Genomic DNA, 21848 nt, shown 5'->3' on the forward strand with positions numbered 1-21848 from the left:
CCGCTGACTCCCCCCTCAGAACCTCCAACCCCCCTGCTCCTTGACCCCTGACTGCCCACCCCCATCTAAGCCTCCCTGCTCCTTGTCCCCTGACTATCCCCCCCCCCTAGGACCTTAGCCCCTACCTGTCCCCTGACTGCCCCGACCCTTATCCACACCCCCGCCCCCAGACAGACCCCCGGGACTCCCACGCCTATCCAACCGCTCCCCGCCCCCTGACAGGACCCCCAGAACTCCCGACCCCTACAAACCCCCCTGCTCCCTGCCTGCCCCAACCCCTGCCCCCTGACAGGCCCCCCCCAGAACTCCCAACTCATCCACCCCCCCAGCTCCTTGTCCCCTGACCACCCCCTCCAGAGACCCCCCCCCCACCCTAACTGCCCACCCAGGACCCTCCTTGCTCCCTGTCCCCTGACTGCCCTGACCCCTATCCACCCCCTGCTCCCTGACAGACCCCGGGACTCCCATGCCCCATCCAACCCCCCCTGCTCCCTGACTGCTCCCTCCAGAGACCCCCCACCCCTAACCACCCCCCCGGGATCCCACCCCCTATCCAACCCACCCTGCTCCCTGTCCCCTGACTACCCCCACCCCTTAGCCAACCCCCCTGGCCCCGGACTCCTTACCATGAGATGAGGCTCCTACCCTCCCCACGGAGCCAAACACTGCCCCGCGGGAGCGCACAGCCCCAGCCCCCAGAGCGCTGCGTGCGCGGCGGCATGGCTCCAGGGGAGGGGGGAGCGTGTCTGCCTCCCCGCGCAGCCCTGGCCCCCAGAGCACTGCGTGCGCATCGGCATGGCTCCAGGGGAGGGGGGAGCGTGTCTGCCTCCCCGCAGAGCCCCACCCCCCAGAGTGCTGCACGCACGGCGGCATAGCTCCAGGGGAGGGGGGGGGGGGAGCGTGTCTGCCTCCCCGCGGAGCCAAATACTGCCTTGTGGGAGCACGCAGACCCGGCCCCTAGAGCGCTGCACATGCGGTGGCATGGCTCCGGGGGGGGGCTGGCGGCTTGTTGCGCTTGGCCGAGCACTCCGGCCCAGGAGCGCAGACCCCGCGGCTTGCCGCGCCGGGAGGGGGGGGCCATTTGCCTATCCCTGCATTAGGGTGTGCCTGGGCACACCCGGCACACCCCGTGCGCACGCCTATGGATGTATCTGGTATTCCTTAGCCTTGCCTACACGGAGGTTTTACCACAATTACGGTCATTGATGTAGCTGTGTTGGTGCAAGCCCCAGTGCAGACAGGCACCGTCGTTACTTGCACTGGCACCCTACCTTTTAGTTTTGCCTTACTTCAGTAGTAGTGTACCAGTGCAACTACATTAGTGGCTAGCCACTGGTGACTGAATTTTGGGGCAAATTCCCAATATAGACAAGGCCTTACGGAGAGATAAGGGGCCAGACACAGGTCCTATTGAAGTCAATGACCAAAGTTTGTCTTCATTGTGAAGTGGGATTTGGCCCATGATACTAAAGAACCACAGTCCTGGCTGACCTTTTAAAAATTTAAATTGTTGTCAATTAACCATTACTTCCTCCTTTCCTATCAGCCTCCTCCCCTCGTGCCCCAACCATTTTTCTCTACCCTAACCTGCACTGACCACCTCAAAGTGTTGGGGGTTAGTATTCATCCTCAACTGATTCTTGGCTTCTCTAATGACATTGCCAACAAGGATGCCAGTTTTTGCATGTAGATACTTGTACCTTAAGACCTGGGCTGAGACCCCCAGCTCTTTTCACATGGACAATCAAAGTGTCAGAAGGTGGTAAGACTTGTGGTCATTGACCTGGGTGAAATGCAGACTTGCAATATGGAGGTGAAAGGTTACAAATACTATATTACATATCCCTTCAGCCATTCACTCCTCCCAGATTCCTGTTAATGTCGGTCATATTTGAGAAGGGAGGGGATCTGCTTAACAATCTTAAGTTTATCTTTTTAAACAGTGACAGCCATTAAGATGATTATTTAGTAATTATATTATGGTAATGCCCAGAGGCCTTCATCAGCATCAGGGTTGTTAGTGCTAGCCACTGTATGAAATCCTACTGTACTTACAGCATTTTTATTTTGACTTTTATTACTCCATTAATTGGAAGTAAACACTTAAGTGGTGTCTGTAAATAATATACACAGATTTTATGATGACATGTGAGTAAATCTCTATTTTTAAGTACACTTAATAAATTATAAATGCTAAATGCTTTTCCCGCCCAGAAAAACGGAGCACTTTCCCCCTTTCTTCTGTAAACTCATACTAGTGTGATGTGGGGAGATATTTATCATAAATACAGTATACATACCCCAAGGCTAGACAAGTAGGCATTTCTAATTTTGTTACATTCCTAGTACCATAATTGAAAACCCAGAGGCTAATTCCTTATTTTATTTCTAAATTCCTTCTTTGTAGAAAATTAGAAGCTTAAACAAAGGGGCAAGGCAAATTTAAGGCTGACTTAGATGAACGTTGACCCTCGTTCACTCTTGCTGGACTGGTTGACACAAAAGGCAGTGGGACTGTCTGATCTGGCCCATAAAACCTCTCCATTGCCCTTTTCATAACAAAAATGTGCTTTTCCAACTATCCCTTAACAAATACCTTTTGTCTTTCAGGATTTAAGTAAAAAAACCCTGTATAGTGCAAATGTAATGTAAATGGTAAAATGAGGAGGCTGGTTTTAAAGATGACTACTAAAAGCAGAGCTTAAGCGAAGGGCAAACCACAACTCAGTGAGGTCTCCCCCTATATGTATATCAGTATGAATAGTGTGTTCAGGAACAAAAAGGAGGCATAAAGCTGAAAACTGGAATAGAACTGGAGTATGAAAAAGTCCTTATCAACTGAAAGGATAATGTTCGTGGTAGAGGAATACGCAAGGCTGCCAGTGATTTCTGTAGGTGATTAAACGCCAGAATGAAGCTCTGGCATTTGATCTCAAGAGCCATTTGTTATGAGTGCACTCCAGTGACACAAACATACTCTTGTTACACAACGTGGTACAAGGGACAACAAACAACCTGCTAGAAAGTCCTTTTTTCTTTTCTCTTTGTTGTTGTGAGAGTTTGAAAATGTTTATTACTATTGTTAACGGCAGGGGTTTTCAACCTTTTTCTTTCTCCCCCCGCCCCCTCCAGGGCGGGCACAGACTTGGGGCCCTATGCTGGGGAGAGTTCCCTCTGGCAGAGGCATAGTTTTACTTCTGTTTGGGTGGGGCAGGAGCTGTCAGGGCTCGGGCCAGCTCTGCACAGTGGTGTCCAGGGAGAGTGTGCCATCTCCACACTCTGACTCACCTCAGCAGGCCACCCAGCCTGTCTGGGTTGTCGGAGATGTGGGTCAGAAGCAAAAATTATAACTGAAAGGGGGAGGAGGGGACTCAGCTCAAGAAGTTTGGAAACCACGCAGGGTGCAGGCAGGGGGTAGTTAGGGGCTGTGCGCAGGCAGGGAGGTAGCTCAGAGTGCAGGATAGCTGCGGCTGTGTGCAGGCGGGAGGGTAGCTCAGTGTGCAGGCAGAGGGTAACTTGGTGCAGGGAGAGGGGTATCTAGGACTGTGTGCTGGCAGGCGGGTAGATCAGTGTGCAGTGAGGTAGTAGCTAGGGGCTGTGTGCTGGGAGGGGCTCCCCGCTGTGGTCGCTGCTCCCCGCTGTGGTCGCTGCTCCCCGCTGTGGTCGCTGCTCCCCGCTGTGGTCGCTGCTCCCCGCTGTGGTCGCTGCTCCCTGAGGGCTCTGCCGGCCCTGGGGCCAGGGCTGCTGCCTGGGCAGCTCTCCTCTTACTAAAAAAATAACAGGAGTACTTGTGGCACCTTAGAGACTAACAAATTTATTAGAGCATAAGCTTTCGTGGGCTACAACCCACTTCTTCGGATGCATAAAGAGTGAACCATATATTGAGGAGATATATATACACACACATACAGAGAGCATGAACAGGTGGGAGTTGTCTTACCAACTCTGAGAGGCCAATTAAGTAAGAGAAAAAAAAAAAAAAAAAAAAAACTTTTGAAGTGATAATCAAGATGGTTCAGTACAGACAGTTTGATAAGAAGCAAGTGTGGTTGTAGCCCACGAAAGCTTATGCTCTAATAAATTTGTTAGTCTCTAAGGTGCCACAAGTACTCCTGTTATTTTTGCGGATACAGACTAACACGGCTGCTACTCTGAAACATCTCCTCTTACTGGCTACATGAGCAGTCAAAGGGGGCTGGGAGCTGAGGAGGAGCTGCAAGCCCGGGCACCAGCAGGAGATGGGGGAACGCTGCGGCTACCCACTCCATGGCACCAGCAGAGCAGCAGCTGCCCGCACTTCCCAGCTCCCCACCTCCGACCTGGCCAGGGGGCAGGGCTTTGGGGGCAGAGGAGAGGAGGAGGTATGTGGGTGGAACTGCTCCTCTATGGGTAAGGCACTGCAGTTTGGGGAGTCAGCTCTCCCTGTGTCCCCTGAACGCCACCCTGTGGGCTCAGGGCTTCTGCCCCGCAGGGAGCATCGGGGCTCGGGGCTCCAGGATTCAGCCTTGCAGCTCCTGCTTATAGCCCTGTGGGGGTGCTGTGGGTTTCAGTCACAGGGTCCCATGGACCCCTGAAAGGGCTGGGTGGGCTGCGGACCCCCCGTTGAGAGCCTCTGGTTAACGTCAGCCACTAACTGTTCAAAGGAAAGTTCATTAAATGACTGAGGGTAGGGCTAACAAGTAAGAAACTAACTGAGGGATTGGTTTGTGTAATAATGGAGTGAGTTATGTGCCAGATTCTGTACTGTCATTATGCAACCCCATTGACTTTGGGGTTGCGCATGTATAACTGAGAACATCATTTTGGTTCATAATGTTTGCTTATTTCAGTGTCTTTTTGAGAGAGAATTTTATTGGTCTGTGGCTGAAAATCTTAACTTTGTCATGCACTTCACTGAATGGTAATATTTTATATGGTCAAACATAGACAGTTTGTCATCTGTGTCATAATGTCAGTCTCTGGTAGTTACCTTTACAGACAGGTAGAAATCCACATAAAATTAACTGGGCATTGTGTATGTTGCTCTAGTTCAGGGGTAGGCAACTATGGCATGCAAGCTGAAGGTGGCACAAGAGCTGATTTTTCGGCGGCACTCTCACTGCCTGGGTCCTGGCCACCGGTCTGGGGGGCTCTGTATTTTAATTTAATTTTAAATGAAGCTTCTTAAACATTTTAAAAACCTTATTTACTTTACATACAACAATGGTTTAGTTATATATTATAGACTTATAGAAAGAGACTTTCTAAAAATGTTAAAATGTATTACTGGCACGCGAAACCTTAAATTAGAATGAATAAATGAAGACTCGGCACACCACTCTTGAAAGGTTGCCGACCCCTGCTCTAGTTAATAGTACATCAGACTTTCAGATATGAAATTCTCTTCCTGGGGATTTATAACTGAACGGTAGACGCAACCTCATATTAACTATAATCCCTAGTTACTAAAACGCTAATTTCCGAGCTTTATAAATCAAATATAAAAGTGTGGCCTGGATGGGAAAGTAACATCCACAAGTTCTGAAATTGAGCAGAATGCTTTGGAAAAATCTTAAAGTAAATGTGACTTTTTGTGTTGCAAGAATGCATAGTATTTAAATTGATGGGGTCACATAAATTCCTTGATGGGTAGGTAGAAAATATCTAAAACAAAGGATTGGAGTGAGTGTGTGCATTTTTGGCACTTTGTCAGAGGCTGAAAAAATAAGGGGTTCCCATTTAAAGTAAAATGAGAGTCTGCTAGTCCAGTAGCTTGCACTGACAGATGCCCACACAATCCTTGCCCCAGATACCGCAGTGATGAATGTGGTATAAATGCCTAGATAGTACTTCAGCCCTTGGGTCTGAAAACTGTGGGGGAGGGAGGGAAACAAAAAACTATAGAGCAAAGCTTTGCTGGGATAGCACTAATTGTAAACTCTTCGTGAGGTGTTGGACTGTGCCCATGCGCGCATGGGGTTATGGTGGTGAAGGTCAGATCACTGTTCACTGCAAATGCAGTTCCATTTGTTTCTTAATCATTGTTGGTTTACATGATCATTGAGACATTTATTTTTGCAAACATTATTAATAAACCTGCTTTATTTTTCAGTGGTAACCAAATTAACATAAAACCACAAATATTGGTTTAAATTACTGGTGTTGGTTCTCTCAAAGGCTTAGGAATGCAAAAAGACAGATCAAGCCCATAAAAAGATGTGTTTTACGTGCATATCGAGGGGGTCTTGGTAGGGGGATGGAGATTAGCGAATGATGCTCAATATTTCAGTCTTCATCTAATCTATTATTTATCTATTTATTTTTGTGTTATTAAACACAGGTAATAGAAGTGTCCATCCCAATATCTTGGCGCCCCTACAAGGCTTTACATTCATGTTAATCCCCAAAATTAATATGAAATGCTTAAACCCATACAGTCACTATCCGTTCCGGCCCCCAAACTTAATTATCTCATGCTAATAAATAACCTCATCTAACCCTTATTCTGTCCTCTCAGCAAATGTCTGAAAAAGAGATAAGCTTTGTCAGTATGTCTGGGCCTTGGAGGACCATAGGGGAAAGGTGTTTGAGTCAAGGGACCCTGGTGAAGAATGCCAGGCTGGCAGCTCCCTCTTCTCTGTAATGTCCCGGGAGTGCCATTTCAAGTGGCTGTATTAACCAGAACTGTGGCATGGGGAGAGGGATGGTGTTTTAAGTAATTGGGTCCCCAAACATTTAAGGCTTTAACGGATCAAAACCAACACCTTCAACTCCACTCAGATGTCGATAGGCAGCCAGTGCAGCTTTTGCATCATCAGGGTTCTGTGTCCTGTGTGAGACTGTTATATTTAAAAGGCTGCTATGCTTTGGATGAATTTAATCTTCTGAATAGGCTCAATGTGTAGCTCAAAATAGTGTGGTGTTAGTCTGAACTTGTGGTGACAAAGACATGAATAAGTGTAAAAAGTCTGAATCTGAAACACAAGGTTCCTAGCAGCCAGGAGGGATGTGAGTTAAATGCATAGATAGAGGCCCAAAGTGCCCCCACCACTTCCAGAAATACACTGTCACTGGTTGTAACTTGAACACAGTAGATTCCACAATTGCTGTCTTGGAGTCATGACATTGCCCTGTATCCTGGATGCAGGAGGTTTGGTGTGAATCTGAGCAATTCTATCCGCAAAGTAGCCAGCAAGTTCTTCACAGTGAGGCTGGGATTGTTTAGGTTGAAATGCTGTCTTTCAAACACCCCTGGATTGAGGTGGTATTCTTATTTGGGGAATTTAAAGAATAAATTTCACTCATTGTCTTTCCCCCTCCCCTCTTTTCTCTCTAGATGAACACAATGATGTACAGAAGAAGACCTTTACAAAATGGATAAATGCTCGCTTTTCCAAGGTAGAAATAATTTTCAAAAATTCCAATAGGAACCAAATAAATTTCAGTTTATGGTACCAGTTCCAATAGGTACCATATTTTGTTTCAGGGCTTTTAGCATTTACTGAATGTACTTGGATCAAAATTTGGAAGAACTGTCTCAAAAACATAGTAAAGTGTATAATGGCAGAATATATGTTTTAAGTAAAATATTGGTAATGTGTCTCCCCTCACCCCCCGTGCAACTAAACACACTGTATCCCCATAAAAATATTGCACCAATGTACTCTTGTTAGTTTGTGAGAGACAATTATATTCAACAGGTGTTAAGAACGACAGTTTTCTGCATGGCAGTGTCTGTTTGGTTCATAGTTGTCCTGCTGGAGTTTAACTCTGCATACAATATCCTGAGTGCATTAGAGTGGATTCTAATAACTAGCCTCCACTATGTTGATGATGCGAAGTAAATTCTGTTCATACACAATATTCAGTGAACCTTCACTCTGGTCCACAAAGTGCTTCCAGTTTGAGTCTTGGTTATAAACTGGTGGATAACTGTTCACTCATTTTTGCACACTCCTTTGCTTTCACACTCTAACTTTCCTGTGACTTAAAACCTATTGAGGACATTGCTTCTTATTTTGGGCTGGGAAAGGAAGTTGTAGCATCCCACAGGGAAGAAAAGTAGCTATTTTAAATCTCCCTTTATGCCACTCTGCTGATTTACTGAAGATGGAACCTTGTCAATAAACACAATGGCCATGGGATTATTTCCTAGTTAATAGCATGAGAGAGGAACCCTGGTTAGCCTCAAGTGAAGAACATATCTTTCCGGGCCAGAAAGGCTACTGAAAATAGAACAACTAGTGTGGGTGCCTCACTTAATGGAAAGGTACATGCATTTGAAGTCCAATGTTTGAGGACGAATACGAGGAGACAGATTTAAAAACCTTTGTGACACTGTTGTGGGAAATGATAATATCATAGACTTCTCAAAGCTATAGCTTGGTCTGCAGAATGTAGAGGTTTGATTACCCTCCCCATGGCTCTCCAAATTACAGTATATTGTTTAAATGCAAGGTTGGCATGATTTTATTTATTTTGACCTGTCAGTTCATTTTGCCGGATAGCTGAGATTCTTAGCTTTTAGCCAAGATAGTCTTGGCCAGTGTTTTAGTTTGGGGAGAAGAGTGTGTAAGTTGATCATGCCAGACACATCCTTCTCAATGCTGCTTAATGAATAAAGGGAAAAATGTTCTGAAAAAGCAAAAACAAAATGAGAGAAACTTGAAGCATGATGATATTTTTCTCCCTACTTTGGGCCCCAATCAGCATGTAAATTGTCAGTTTTTCTATGTTATTGCATTAACATATCACAATGCAAGTGGAAAGGTCAAGAGTTTTCTATTTATTCATCTCGAGGTGCAATTTTTGTTGTGACATTGGCAAGTGCAACTTAAAATTTCAAGCAATGAAATTAAGGGCTGGCTTTTATTTATTTATATATATATATATATATATATATATAGGCACAACACACATTCTACCTATTGGATTCTCTTTCACAGGAAGTAGAGTCTAATACTATGGCTAGATTTAGAAAGATCTGGGCAATTTTGTGACCCATTAATAACACATGAAGTTATGCAAGCTAAATTAATGGTTATAAGATTTGTACTCTAGGGCGTAAAGTGATCACCCGTATGATGCACTTCTAATTTTTTTTCATGTTCAGCTCAAGCACTACTTTGCACAGGAAGGGCACTGGCTTAGGAAGATTAATGCACTTGGATACAGTGGTGATGAGCATGATAAAAGGTGTAGGTAGAAAGATAATAGGCTTTCTAATATATATCTTCTCATATTTTTTAAAACCTAAGGAAATGAAACCGGAATACTTAGTAGTTTGAAAGCAGTCTCCTCAAAACGTTGTGTTTATGAAATCATTTTGGCTGCTTAAAATGTAATTTCTACAAGTCACAGTTGGGTTAATTGGGACACCTCTCACGATAGAGAAATGTGAAGATGAGAGAAATTGGGTAGGTTTATGTAGCTTATGCCACAGAAAATAAGCAATTTCTTAGTTTTATATCCATTTATAAGGAATTTCTAAGTTCAGGCTCTAGGAACTTGAACATTAATTTTACTGTAATTGCCCTTCATTTGAATGTATAAATGAGTGGAAAATAGTTTTGCTGTACTTGCTGTATGACACAATTTAATGTACAGAGAAACAGAAAATATTATATCTCTCCATTTCATAGCCTCTGTAATTTCATGCACTTTAAAAATTGCTTGAACTTTAATTAAACCAATTGGACATTGTTCTATACTGTACAGAAGATTTTTAGACTGTCGTTCTCTTGTCTCGTCAGTCACTCTAAGAATTACATTGGCAGTTTAATTATACCCCCATTGCACATAAACTATTTTAAATTAACTCGCCTTTTTATAAAAAAATTTTAAGTGGTAAAGAAGGCAGTTAATTTACTTTGCTAAGTCTCAAACTACTGAAAGTTGTAGTATGCTCAGCTTCATCTGATTTCAGCAAGTCTATGAAGCTGGCACCATAGGAAGATCATCCAGCTAATTTTAAAAATCTATATACTTTTAAAATTGTACACTTACCGGTATTGTAAGAAAAATGGGCAGAAAAATACCCCACCTTATTAGTATGTACCCAATATAAAAGCTAAATATGCAAACAATTATAAATTGCAAAAATGCTGGAAAGCTACAAACCAACACAACTAAGCCAGGGGAATTTGCCTCTTAATATTCACTTTCTATTGTGTTGTCCAATCTACTGTTAAGAGACAGGTTATAGGACTTCTGCCACTTTCCTAAAGAGACTATTCCACAAAATAATGTAACTAATTGTCAGGAAGGTTTACAGTGAATATCTGGAAAATGTTTCTTTTTTTAATTGCATACTGCTACTTAGAGTTATACTCATGTGTAAATGTTTATTCTTGAAATGTGTGCTCTTCAAACAATTGTTACTTCCTATCCTGTCCTTACCCCTTCTCCCTCTGTCACCTCTAATTTAATCTATACTTATAATTAACACACGAAAAAACTACATTAAAAGAATATTATAAGGGTTGCAAAGTGAAGCACTCAGAAATTAGGAAATGCCAGAATTAAGATTACCTGTGGCACATTAATTCCCCCTCCCCTGTGTGTATGCATTATGATGCAGTCTTTAATTACATGATCACATACTGTTTTTTTCCACAGGATCCCTGCCTCATGCAGTACGCAAAATGAATGATGCTCAATTAATGAGCAGCTATTGAATATTTTGTTCCGTGTGTGGCCCCAGTTGTTTACTGCACCCTATTCAAACCCTACTCTGAAGACTAAATTATTAATTTCCTCATGGACTTTTCTCTGGCATTCATTAGAGTCTGAGTGCTTCACACATGTTAATGAATTTATTTTCACTATACCCCTGTGAGGTAGGGGTGTGTGTGTGTGTGTGTGTGAGATGATATCCCCATTTCATAGATGGGGAAACAGACTCAGATCTTAGGTCAAAAATTTGGGGTTCCCAACTTGAGACATGTAGGACCTGATTTTTCATAGTACTTATAGCACTTTATACATTCAAAGCCCAACTCCCATAGATTTCAGTTGCAGCTGTGAGTGTTCAACACTCATAGTTTGGAGCCCCCTGTTTTGCATGGTCTCAGTTTTCCCTGCAGCTCACTGCTCTCCCTGTCTCATGTGGTCGTCCTCCTCTCTGAAGCTCGCTCTACCCCCCCCACCCCCATTTCACATGGGGACTTGCTTGTTACCTGACCCCCCCCGCCCCCCCCTTACCTCTTTGCTGTTTGCTATATACTTCCCCTGCCCTGCTTGGTCTTTCCTGCTTTTTTGCTGTTCGTTTGCTTACCTCCCCTGTCCCGCCCAGTGCCCTCTTTGCTTTCTCTTTGCCTGCCTCCCCTGGCCCTCCTGGGCCCACCTTGTTGTTTGTTTACCTGCCTTCCTTAGCTCGCCCAAGCCAGTTTTTGTTGTTTGTGCCCTACCCAGATCCCTTCTGCTTACTGTTTTGTCTCCTGCCCTGCCTGGCGCCGTTTGCCCCATGCACTTGCGCACTTTCTGCACTTTAATTTCATCCCCCCTTCACTGCTGCCTCTCTCTTGAAGGAGCTGGTGCTCCCTGCCTATTGTGCCCCACGCCCTCCTTCCTTTATTTTGTTAACCCTTCCTGTTTTATTTGTGCCCTCCCGCATCCTATATTGCCTAGTGGGGAGGAGCGGTCAGCCTCTATTTTCCCTACCCCCATGATTCCCTTTATTATTTCTTTCTCTCCCCTAGTTGGCTGTTCCCATCATCTGACTTTGAAGGTGGACTCTGAGCAGGCATGTGCGAGTCGACCTTTCTAGCAGCTTTGCCTTGGGTGGGGTGGGGGGCTGAGGGAGAGGGATCCCTGACCTTTGTTGCCCCATCTTGGCTATCCCAGGGTGGATAAAAATCAATGATTTTAAAAAAATAAAAAAATTGGATTTTTTTATATAAATCGGATTTTTTTTTATTTAAATGCTTTTTTACCTCAAAAAGCATTTTATCAAAACAATCGATCTAAAGATTGTTTGTTTTAATTAAGATACATTATAGCTCAAAGATATCTCATCATGGAATAGGGATTATAAATTCTAATTCTATAGTTTGAGATAATATATCCATGTAATGTTTAAGAAAAGTTATGTAAATAAGTTCCAATAGTTTATGGATTAGGGACCCAATCTTATGGGGTTTCAGGGGCTTCTGTATAGATTATTTAGGTTAATCTTTCTATCTACCCAATGGGACTCCGTGCTCAGTATAGAAGATACCATCAGAGATGCTTAGTTTTGCAGTTCTCAAACGGTGGATTTGTGTTTCCAGAGATAACATGCATATTAACAGCAAAAATGTTTTTAAATAAATAATATATAGAGGTGAGAAATAACAGACAACCCTATTGTCCCTCTGCAAATTTGTGTACACAGTCAATCCCTTACCTCTCTCTAAAAGTGCATGGTTTCAAAAAGTTTAATGAATAGAAGATTGTTGGGGACAGAATAGATCTGGACAAGGAGAAGTCTGGAGCTAAATGTGAGAAGGGAGGGTCAGGCAGTAGAAACAAAAGTGAAACTGTTTGAGCAGCATATTCCAGAATGCACTTTTATGTAGAAATCCATGATTAATTCGAGTCTTCCTGACTAGTGATTTAAATCAAATCCATGGTGCTTTCTCCCCTATCTGCCCCTGTGGCAACCACCACTAGCACCACTGCTGATACCATCAGCACTGCCACTGGGCAGTGGCAGCAGCAGGCAGAAGGGACAGTACTGCCAAAACTCCCGTTGCCATCAAGGGAGCCCCCATAGCTGGCAGAAAGGGCCAGGGCAGGAAAAAGGGCAAGAACCCCGCCCAGAAGGCTCCTTCCGTGGTGGCAGCCACTACTGCCATCTCACCCGCCAGCTCTAGGGGCATTGGCTACTCAGCACCCAGGGCCAACGCGCAGGTGGCTGTGGGTCCACCTGCCGTCCCAATGCCATCTGCTGTGGTCCCCGCACCTGCTACTGCTGCCACCGCCGCCTCTTCCCCACCGTGACCAGGAGGCATGGCTTCTCTTCTGCCGGCAAGTCCCCATTCAGTTACTGGCGGCGGTGCGTGGGGAGCTTGGAACTTCCTTCCTGGTTCCCAACTAGGATGCCCTGTTGGGTCCACTTCTCATCAGGGAAAGGCGCAGTGCTCCCCCCTGCTGGGCTTTGGGGCATGTCTGGAGGGTTGCTGGCCTTGCCTTCGCTGGCGAGCCTACCTGCCCAGTTCCCCCTCCTCCACCAGCACCAGCTGACAGTCTTGCTTGGGTGCCGGGGATGGTCACATCCAGCCGAGCAGACAGATCCCGCTGCTGATAAAAGCCATTGGGGGTGTCTGTAGAAGAGGAGGCTGCTGTGACATCTGGGGCCTATCTCAGGGGAAGAACAGCCCTGTCTCTGTTGCCCATCTTCACCCCCTTCCCCCTCAGTCCTGATCCCATTGCCCCCTGGACCCAACTCCACTGGCTAGCCCTCCATCAACACCATGGAGGACTGCATACTGGTTACCAGGGGAAAGCACCTGTAACTAGGGGGAAAGCCTCAGCAAATCGTGGGCCCAGCATCTCTCCCTCCTCGAAGTAGGCCTCCTGTAAAAGGCACCTAGGGGGACTGCTGCTAGGGCTGCTTCTGCACCCCCTGAGAAAGTCCAGTGGGTGGAGCTGCCTGAGCAGCCTCTGGCAGCAGTGGGGGTTGGTCCTGCCCCCCTCACAGAGTCCCTTACGAATGAGGCCTGAGAGGGAGCCTGCCCACTTTTCTGCCATCTGTCCCCTCGGCTGGTGCCAAGGTGGAATGCTGGTGGGGAGGAGACCCCTTATGGCAGGTGGGGGCCTCTGAGCGATCTTGCAAGAGATCAAGGCCCTGGATTTGAACCCTGTAGGTGGGGAAGGGGGATGGATTTTCACATGCATAGCAAAAGGCACATCCTGGATGCAAAGGTAATTGTCTTGGCAAATTTCAAGTTCCTGCTCCAAAGCATACGGGTGTTACAGCTTCTAAAAGAGAATGTTTCCAGAATTGTTTAACATGGATGACACACATTTTCCTTAGTCTTGTTCTCAGAAATGGCAGAAATATTCAACCTGAGACAGACACAGAATTCAGCTCAAATGGTCAAAGTTTGGCTAAGTTATAAGTAACTGAAACCCCATGTTCTTACAATCAAAAGTGGCAGGCAGCTGTAATAGGTGGTGCTATCAGCCCTGCCTATAATAACGTTATCAACTATTATTATTTTTATATATTTGTATTAACATCCAGTTGTTTTAAACACTGAAAAAAAATACACAAATTAGTCCCTCTCCTAAAGAGCTGTTTATATGCTAAAGTATTTTGCTGAATTGGGGTTATTAGAGAAGGACTGTTTAGATCCCAGTTTTGTGAGATTATTCCCTTGTGTATGCATCTTAAAATCACACTGGCCTTTTAAATTTTTTTCTGCCATACTTATCAGACATTAATTTTGTTTTGCGACTGAAAAGTCACGTGAAATCTTCTTTCTGCAGCCACTTCTAGGTCTCTTTCAGCATTACTGCTTTGTGGTTTTCTCCCTTCCAATCTAAGGTTTGTTTTACCACACAACAAACCCTGGGCCCCTTACCTTTTTGACATTTTGCCAAATGCACTGCAGTGTCTTGGCAAGTCTGATAAATCTGTGTAATTATGTTGCCTGGGCCTGCTGTTGTCTACAATTTCACATGATTTGGGGATTCTCCAGGCCAAAGACATTGCAAAAGGGATTACCTGTGTCTGATTCAGGGAGATCATGGAATGTGCAGTGTATGGATCAGGCAAAAATAGAGATCATAACGAGCTGTTAAGTCATGTTGTCTGTCCAAGGAAATATCATCCAAGATATCTGTAGTACTTACTCAAGTTTAATTTTTGAGTGGCTCAAGTGAAGAAGCTTCTTTCATTGCATTTGTAGAATATTCTATAATCTAATTATTGTTATTGCAGTAGGAAACATTTTTCAAAATTCAGTCTAGATTTTCCTTTGCTAAATTGCATTCCATTTACCCTGAAAGGTGTAACCTGGCCCAGCAAGATAGCTAGAGCCTGGCAGATTGGTGGAATATCAGCATCAATTTGGGGACAGAACATTTCTTGTATTGGCATAAACAGTATTTATCTATCTGAACTGATCTAAACCTTTGAAAACATTTGGGTTCAGTGTTTGGGTCTGTTCTTATTTCTTCTACTACTTCTACCTACTTCTTAACAGAGCTCAGAATAGTGCTCTAATCTGATTTTTTGTAACGTAATCCTGATATGCAAACATATCCTAATTTTTAATTTTAATATGTTGTATGATATAGTCTGAGGCTAAATGGCACTTGGCATAAAAGTAATGTGAATCAATTAGTTTGCCTCTAAGTTAGGAGCTAGAAATGAAAGTAATAGTCTGCCCTTCAATATGCTTTTAATATGTTTAATTTTGAACTGAAATATTCTCACCTAGTTAAGAAAAAAAATCAAAAGAATAGAGATTCAAAATGTAGGTGGTGTAGCAAGTTGTAGACGTTGGTGTAGGGAGGAGGGGTTTAGATTTATTAGGAACTGGGGACTCTTTTGGGAAAGGGGAGCCTATACAGGAAGCATGGGCTTCACCTAAACCGAAATGGAACCAGATTGCTGGCACTTAACATTAAAAAGGTCGTAGATCAGTTTTTAAACTAAGGGCCAGGGGAAAGCCGACAGGTCGGAGGAGCACATGGTTCGGACATACATCCCTTAGGGGAGGATCTATTAATAGAGAATCTCTATGTCCTAGTGAGGACGAGAAGATGGAAAATGATAAAATACAGGCAGGGTCCGATCAGAAACGGTCAAATAAAGAATCCCATTCAATTGTATAATGGCAGATAGCTAAAAGGAGACAAGTTTTTAAAGTGCTTATATACCAATGCTAGAAGTCCAAATAATAAAATGGGTGAACTAGAGTGCCTCGTATTAAACGAGGATATTGACATAATAGGCATCACAGAAACTTGGTGGAATGAGGATAATCAATGGGATATATGGTGTACCCTGGTATTACTGTATCGGAAGGACAGAACAGGTCATGTTGGTGGGGGAGTGGCATTATATGTGAAAGAAAGCGTAGAATCAAATGAAGTAAAAATCGTTAATGAATCAAACTGTACCATAGAATCTCTATGGATAGAGATTCCGTGCTCTAATAATAAGAATATAGCGGTAGGGATATATTACCGACCACCTGACCAGGTTGGTGATAGTGACTGTGAAATGCTCAGGGAGATTAGAGAGGCTATTAAAATAAAAAATTCAATAATAATAATAATAATAATTTGGGAGTTCAATTGTCCCCATATTGACTGAATACATGTCACCTAAGGGCGGGATGCAGAGATAGTTACTTGACACCTTAAATGACTTCTTCTTGGAGCAGCTGGTCCTGGAACCCACCAGAGGAGAGGCAATTCTTGATTTAGTCCTAAGTGGAGCAGAGGATCTGGTCCAAGAGGTGGATATAGCTGGACTGCTTGGTAATAGTGACAATAATATAATTAAATTTAATATCCCCATGGCAGGAAAAACACCACATCGGCCCAACGCTGTTGCATTTAATTTCAGAAAGGGCAACTACACAAAAATGAGAAGGTTAGTTAAACAGAAATTAAAGGGTACAATACCAAAAGTGAAATCTCTGCAAGCTGCGTGGAAACTTTTTAAAGACACCATAATAGAGGCTCAACTTAAATATATACACCAAATTAAAAAACATAGTAAGAGAACCAAAAAAGAGCCACCATGACTAAACAACAAAGTAAAAGAAGCAGTGAGAGGCAAAAAGGCATCCTTTAAAAAGTGGAAGTTAAATCCTAGTGAGGAAAATAGAATGGAGCATAAACACTGGCAAATGAAGTGTAAAAATAGAATTAGGAAGGCCAAAAAAGAATTTGAGGAACAATTAGCCAAAGACTGAAAAAGTAATAGCAAAAAAAAATTTTTTTTTAAAGTACATCAGAAGCAGGAAGCCTGCTAAACAACCAGTGGGGCCACTGAACGATCGAGGTGCTAAAGGAGCACTCAAGGACAATAAGGCCATTGTGGAGAAACTAAATTAATTCTTTGCATCAGTCTTCATGGTTGAGGATGTGAGGGAGATTCCTAAACCTGAGCCATTCTTTTTAGGTGACAGATCTGAGGAACTGTCTCAGATTGAGGTGTCATTAGGTTTTGGAACAAATTGATAAAGTAAACAGTAATAAGTCACCAGGTCCAGATGGTATTCACCCAAGAGTTCTGAAGGAACTCAAATGTGAAATTGCAGAACTACTAACTGTCATTTGTAACCTATCATTTAAGTCAGCTTCTGTACCAGATGACTGGACGATAGCTAATGTGATGCCAATTTTTAAAAAGGGCTCCAGAGGTGATCGTGACAATGACAGGCCTATAAGCCTGACTTCAGTACTGGGCAAACTGGTTGAAACTATAATAAAGAACAATATTGTCAGACACATAGATGAACATAATTTGTTGAGGAAGAGTCAGCATGGTTTTAGTAAAGGGAAATCATGCCTCACCGATCTACTAGAATTCTTTGAGGGGGTCAACAAGCATGTGGACCAAGGAGATCCAGTGGATATAGTGTACTTACATTTTCAAGGTCCCTCACCAAAGGCTCTTATGCAATGTAACCTGCCACGGAAGAGGGAAGGTACGCTCATGGATTGGTAACTGGTTAAAAGATGGGAAACAAAGGGGTAGGTATAAATGGTCAGTTTTCAGAATAGAGAGAGGTAAATAGTGGTGTCCCCCAGGAGTCTGTTCTGGGACCAGTCCTATTCAACATATTCATAAATGATTTGGAAAAAGGGGTAAACAAGGAGGCGGCAAAATTTGCAGATGATACAAAATTACTAAAGATAGTTGAGACCCAGGCAGACTGCGAAGAGCTACAAAAGGATCTCTCAAAACTGGGTGACAGGGTAACAAAATGGCAGATGAAATTCAGTGTTGATAAATGCAAAGTAATGCATATTGTAAAGCATAATCCCAACTATACATATAAAATGATGGGGTCTAAATTAGCTCTTACCACTCAAGAAAGAGATCTTGGAGTCATTGTGGATAGTTCTCTGAAAACATCCACTCAGTGTGCAGCAGCAGTCAAAAAAGCGAACAGAATGCTGGGAATAATTAAGAAAGGGATAGATAATAGGACAGAAAATATCATATTGCCTCTATATAAATTCATGGTATGCCCACATCTTGAATACTGTGTGCAGATGTGGTCGCCCATCTCAAGAAAGATGTATTGGAATTGGAAAAGCTTCGGAAAAGGACAGCAAAAATTATTAGGGGTATGGAACGGCTTTCGTATGAGGAGAGATTGATAAGACTGGGACTTTTTAGCTTGGAAAAGAGACAGCTAAGGTGAGATATGATAGAGGTCTATAAAATCATGACTGGTGTAGAGAAAGTAGATAAGGAAGTGTTGTTTACTACTTCTCATAACACAAGAACTAGGGGTCACCAAATGAAATTAATAGGCAGCATGTTTAAAACAAATAAAATGAAGTATTTCTTCACACAACGCACAGTCAACCTGTGGAACTCCTTGCCAGAGGATGTTGTGAAGGCCAAGACCATAACAGGATTAAAAAAAGAACTAGATAAATTCAGGGAGGATAGGTCCATCAATGGCTATTAGCCAGGATGGGCAGGAATGGTGGCCCTAGTCTCTGTTTGCCAGAAGCTGGGAATGAGCAACAGGGGATGGATCACTTGATGATTATCTGTTCTGTTCATTCCCTCTGGGGAACCTGGTACTGGCCACTGTTGGAAGACAGGATACTGGGCTAGATGGACCTTTGGTGTGACCCAGGAGGGCCGTTCTTATGTACTCTTTAAAAATCCAGTTCAAGAGGATGAAGAAAGGAAGGGTCTTTGTCCGTAGCATACATGCATGAACCCAGGCAAGAAAAATGAGCAAGAATTAATAAGGTATCTTTATCACTTTCAGTGGGACCAGGCTCAGTAAATTTGCAGGTGTCCAGATAAATCATCGATTTTCTGATGCAACATGTTTGTCTTACCTGCTTGTTAGGTCTGAGGTTTGCTTTCATATTTTGTTTGCTTTTTTTTTTCTTTTCAACATACAGAACACTAGAAACACTATTAACAGCGAGTACAGTGGTGGTATCTTTATCTTTTATGAGTGGTGGTCACTATTGTATTCTACTCAGAGTTATGCATGCGCCCCATGCGTCCAGAGATGGCGAATTTGAAAAGTGTCCGTTGGTCCACGCATGCGCCCTGGCTCACCTTGTGCCTTTGTCCAAGGGGATGAAGGGCAAGGTTGACTGGCTGCCTTTCCAGTTCCTTCTCACTGCTGTATAGTTTGGGTTGGAACCTTTAGTGTCCACAACTTTTGGCTTCGCTCTACAAAATAAAAATGATCTAGTTTGTAAATAGTTTTAGCAGTTTTAATAGTTTTAAAAGTTCAGTGTTCTTCTCAAAACCGCATGCTTCAGCAGAGAAACGAAGACTCCATTCCCTCAGTGTTCGACAGGCCTTCTTGGCCTTTAACTGCAGAGAACAAAACCAATTAGAAATCCCTGAGACTATTCATCGCTGTAGCGGAAAGAGTGAGAGGGCACTTCATCTCTCCGCAGAGAATCTCCAAATGGATCTCGGGCTTCATTCTACTCTATCAGCAAGCAATCTGTAAAGCAGCCACATGGCACTTTGTTTGTATGTTTCCAAGACACTATGCCCTGGTTCAGGACTCTTCTGCTGATGCCTCCTTTGGGATGGTGATACTCCACTCTGCCCTACCATCTATATCGGGGTGGCTAAACTTACTGACTCTCTGAGCCGCATACGATAATTTTCAGCAGTTCAAGAGCTGGGCGCGTCACCCAGAGCTGGGGGCTTTAGCCCCACTCCTGCCGAAGCCCCAAGCCCGGGCAGCTGCTTCTTACAGGGCAGAAGCCCCAAGACCCTCTTCCCTGCAGAGCAGAAGCCCCTAGCCCGACTATCCTGCTTCAGGGCAGAAGCCCTGAGCTCCCTCCACCTCAGTCTGGTAGGTGAAGAATGGAGTGGCAGTGTACGAGGCTCCGTGAGCTACATTTTAATTGTAAGAGTTGCATGAGGCTTACAAGCCGCAGTTTGGCCACCCTGATCATAGAATATCACGGTTGGAAGGGACCTCAGGAGGTCATCTAGTCCAACCCCCTGCTCAAAGCAGGACCAATTCCCAACTAAATCATCCCAGCCAGGGCTTTGTCAAGCCTGCCCTTAAAAACCTCTAAGGAAGCAGATTCCACCACCTCCCTAGGTAACCCATTCCAGTGCTTCACCACCCTCCTAGTGAAAAAGTTTTTCCTAATATCCAACCTAAACCTCCCCCACTGCAACTTGAGACCATTACTCCTTCTTCTGTCATGAGGTACCACTTTGGAACCCCCTTTCAGGTAGTTGAAAGCTGCTATCAAATTCCCCCTCGTTCTTCTCTTCTGGAGACTAAACAATCCCAGTTCCCTCAGCCTCTCCTCATAAGTCATGTGCTCCAGCCCCCTAATCATTTTTGTTGCCCTCCGCTGGACTCTTTCCAATTTTTCCACATCCTTCATGTAGTGTGGGGCCCAAAACTGGACACAGTACTCCAGATGAGGCCTCACCAATGTCGAATAGAGGGGAACGATCACATCCCTCGATCTGCTGGCAATGCCCCTACTTATACAGCCCAAAATGCCATTAGCCTTCTTGGCAACAAGAGCACACTGTTGACTCATATCCAGCTTCTCGTCCACTGTAACCCCTAGGTCCTTTTCTGCAGAACTGCTTCCTAGCCATTCGGTCCCTAGTCTGTAACAGTGCATGGGATTCTTCCATCCTAAGTGCAGGACTCTGCACTTGTCCTTGTTGAACCTCATCAGGTTTCTTTTGGTCCAATCGTCTAATTTGTCTAGATCCCTCTGTATCCTATCCCTACCCTCCAGCATATCTACCACTCCTCCGAGTTTAGTGTCCTCTGCAAACTTGCTGAGGGTGCAATCCACGCCATCCTCCAGATCATTAATGAAGATATTGAACAAAACCGGCCCCAGGACCGACCCTTGGGGCACTCCGCTTGAAACCGGCTGCCAACTAGACATGGAGCCGTTGATCACTACCCATTGAGCCCAACGATCTAGCCAGCTTTCTATCCACCTTACAGTCCATTCATCCAGCCCATACTTCTTTAACTTGGTGGCAAGAATACTGTGGGAGACCGTATCAAAAGCTTTGCTAAAGTCAAGGAATAACACATCCACTGCTTTCCCCTCATCCCCGATCTATATCCTCACACCCTCTTCCTACTTAGGTACTGCTTGTCAGTGGAATACAATAGGGAAGATCACTCAAAGAAGAAGGGGTGGTAACTGGAGGCTCTCCGAAATGTGAGATCCTTATCTGTATTCCACTGCCTGCCTTCTTCCCCCTCCGCTTTGGATCTTACCTGATTCGCGGTACAGAAGGAACTGTGGAGAGGTGGTTGGTCTGCCCCCACCCTTTATTCCCTCCGACTGAGGCACGAGGTGAGCCAGTGTGCACACGTGGGCCAACTGACGCTACTTTCAACTTCTCCAGCTCCAGATGCATGGTGCGCATGCGTAACCCTCAGTGAAATACAAATAGGGATCACACATCTTATAGAACCTCCAATTACAGGTAACTAACCTCCCTATTTCAGTTCTACAAATAGTTTAACTTATATCTGTCATCTATATCTTGTTTAATTAAACTTTGCACTGTAGCTCAATGATGAATCTTCTTGCTTTTCTCTTCACCTGTCTTCTGGAGACTTAGTTGGTTATTTGATTGTTTTCATTTTTAAAAAATCATCAGCATTAATGTTTAATTCTATTAGTTGATTTTTGGTAAG

General features: G+C 44.1%; 1 protein-coding gene across 1 annotated transcript in view; it reads left to right on the top strand.

Annotated features, from left to right (window-relative positions):
- Positions 1-21848, top strand: part of UTRN (utrophin) — a 534032-nt gene that overhangs the window by 44613 nt on the left and 467571 nt on the right. Inside the window, exon 2 of the mRNA XM_065401441.1 lies at positions 7316-7377. Within this exon, the coding sequence (XP_065257513.1) occupies positions 7316-7377 (62 nt within the window). The remainder of the gene's footprint in view (positions 1-7315; positions 7378-21848) is intronic.

Source organism: Emys orbicularis, chromosome 3 (assembly GCF_028017835.1).
Source record: "Emys orbicularis isolate rEmyOrb1 chromosome 3, rEmyOrb1.hap1, whole genome shotgun sequence".
In the NCBI taxonomy this organism is placed as follows: domain Eukaryota; kingdom Metazoa; phylum Chordata; order Testudines; family Emydidae; genus Emys; species Emys orbicularis.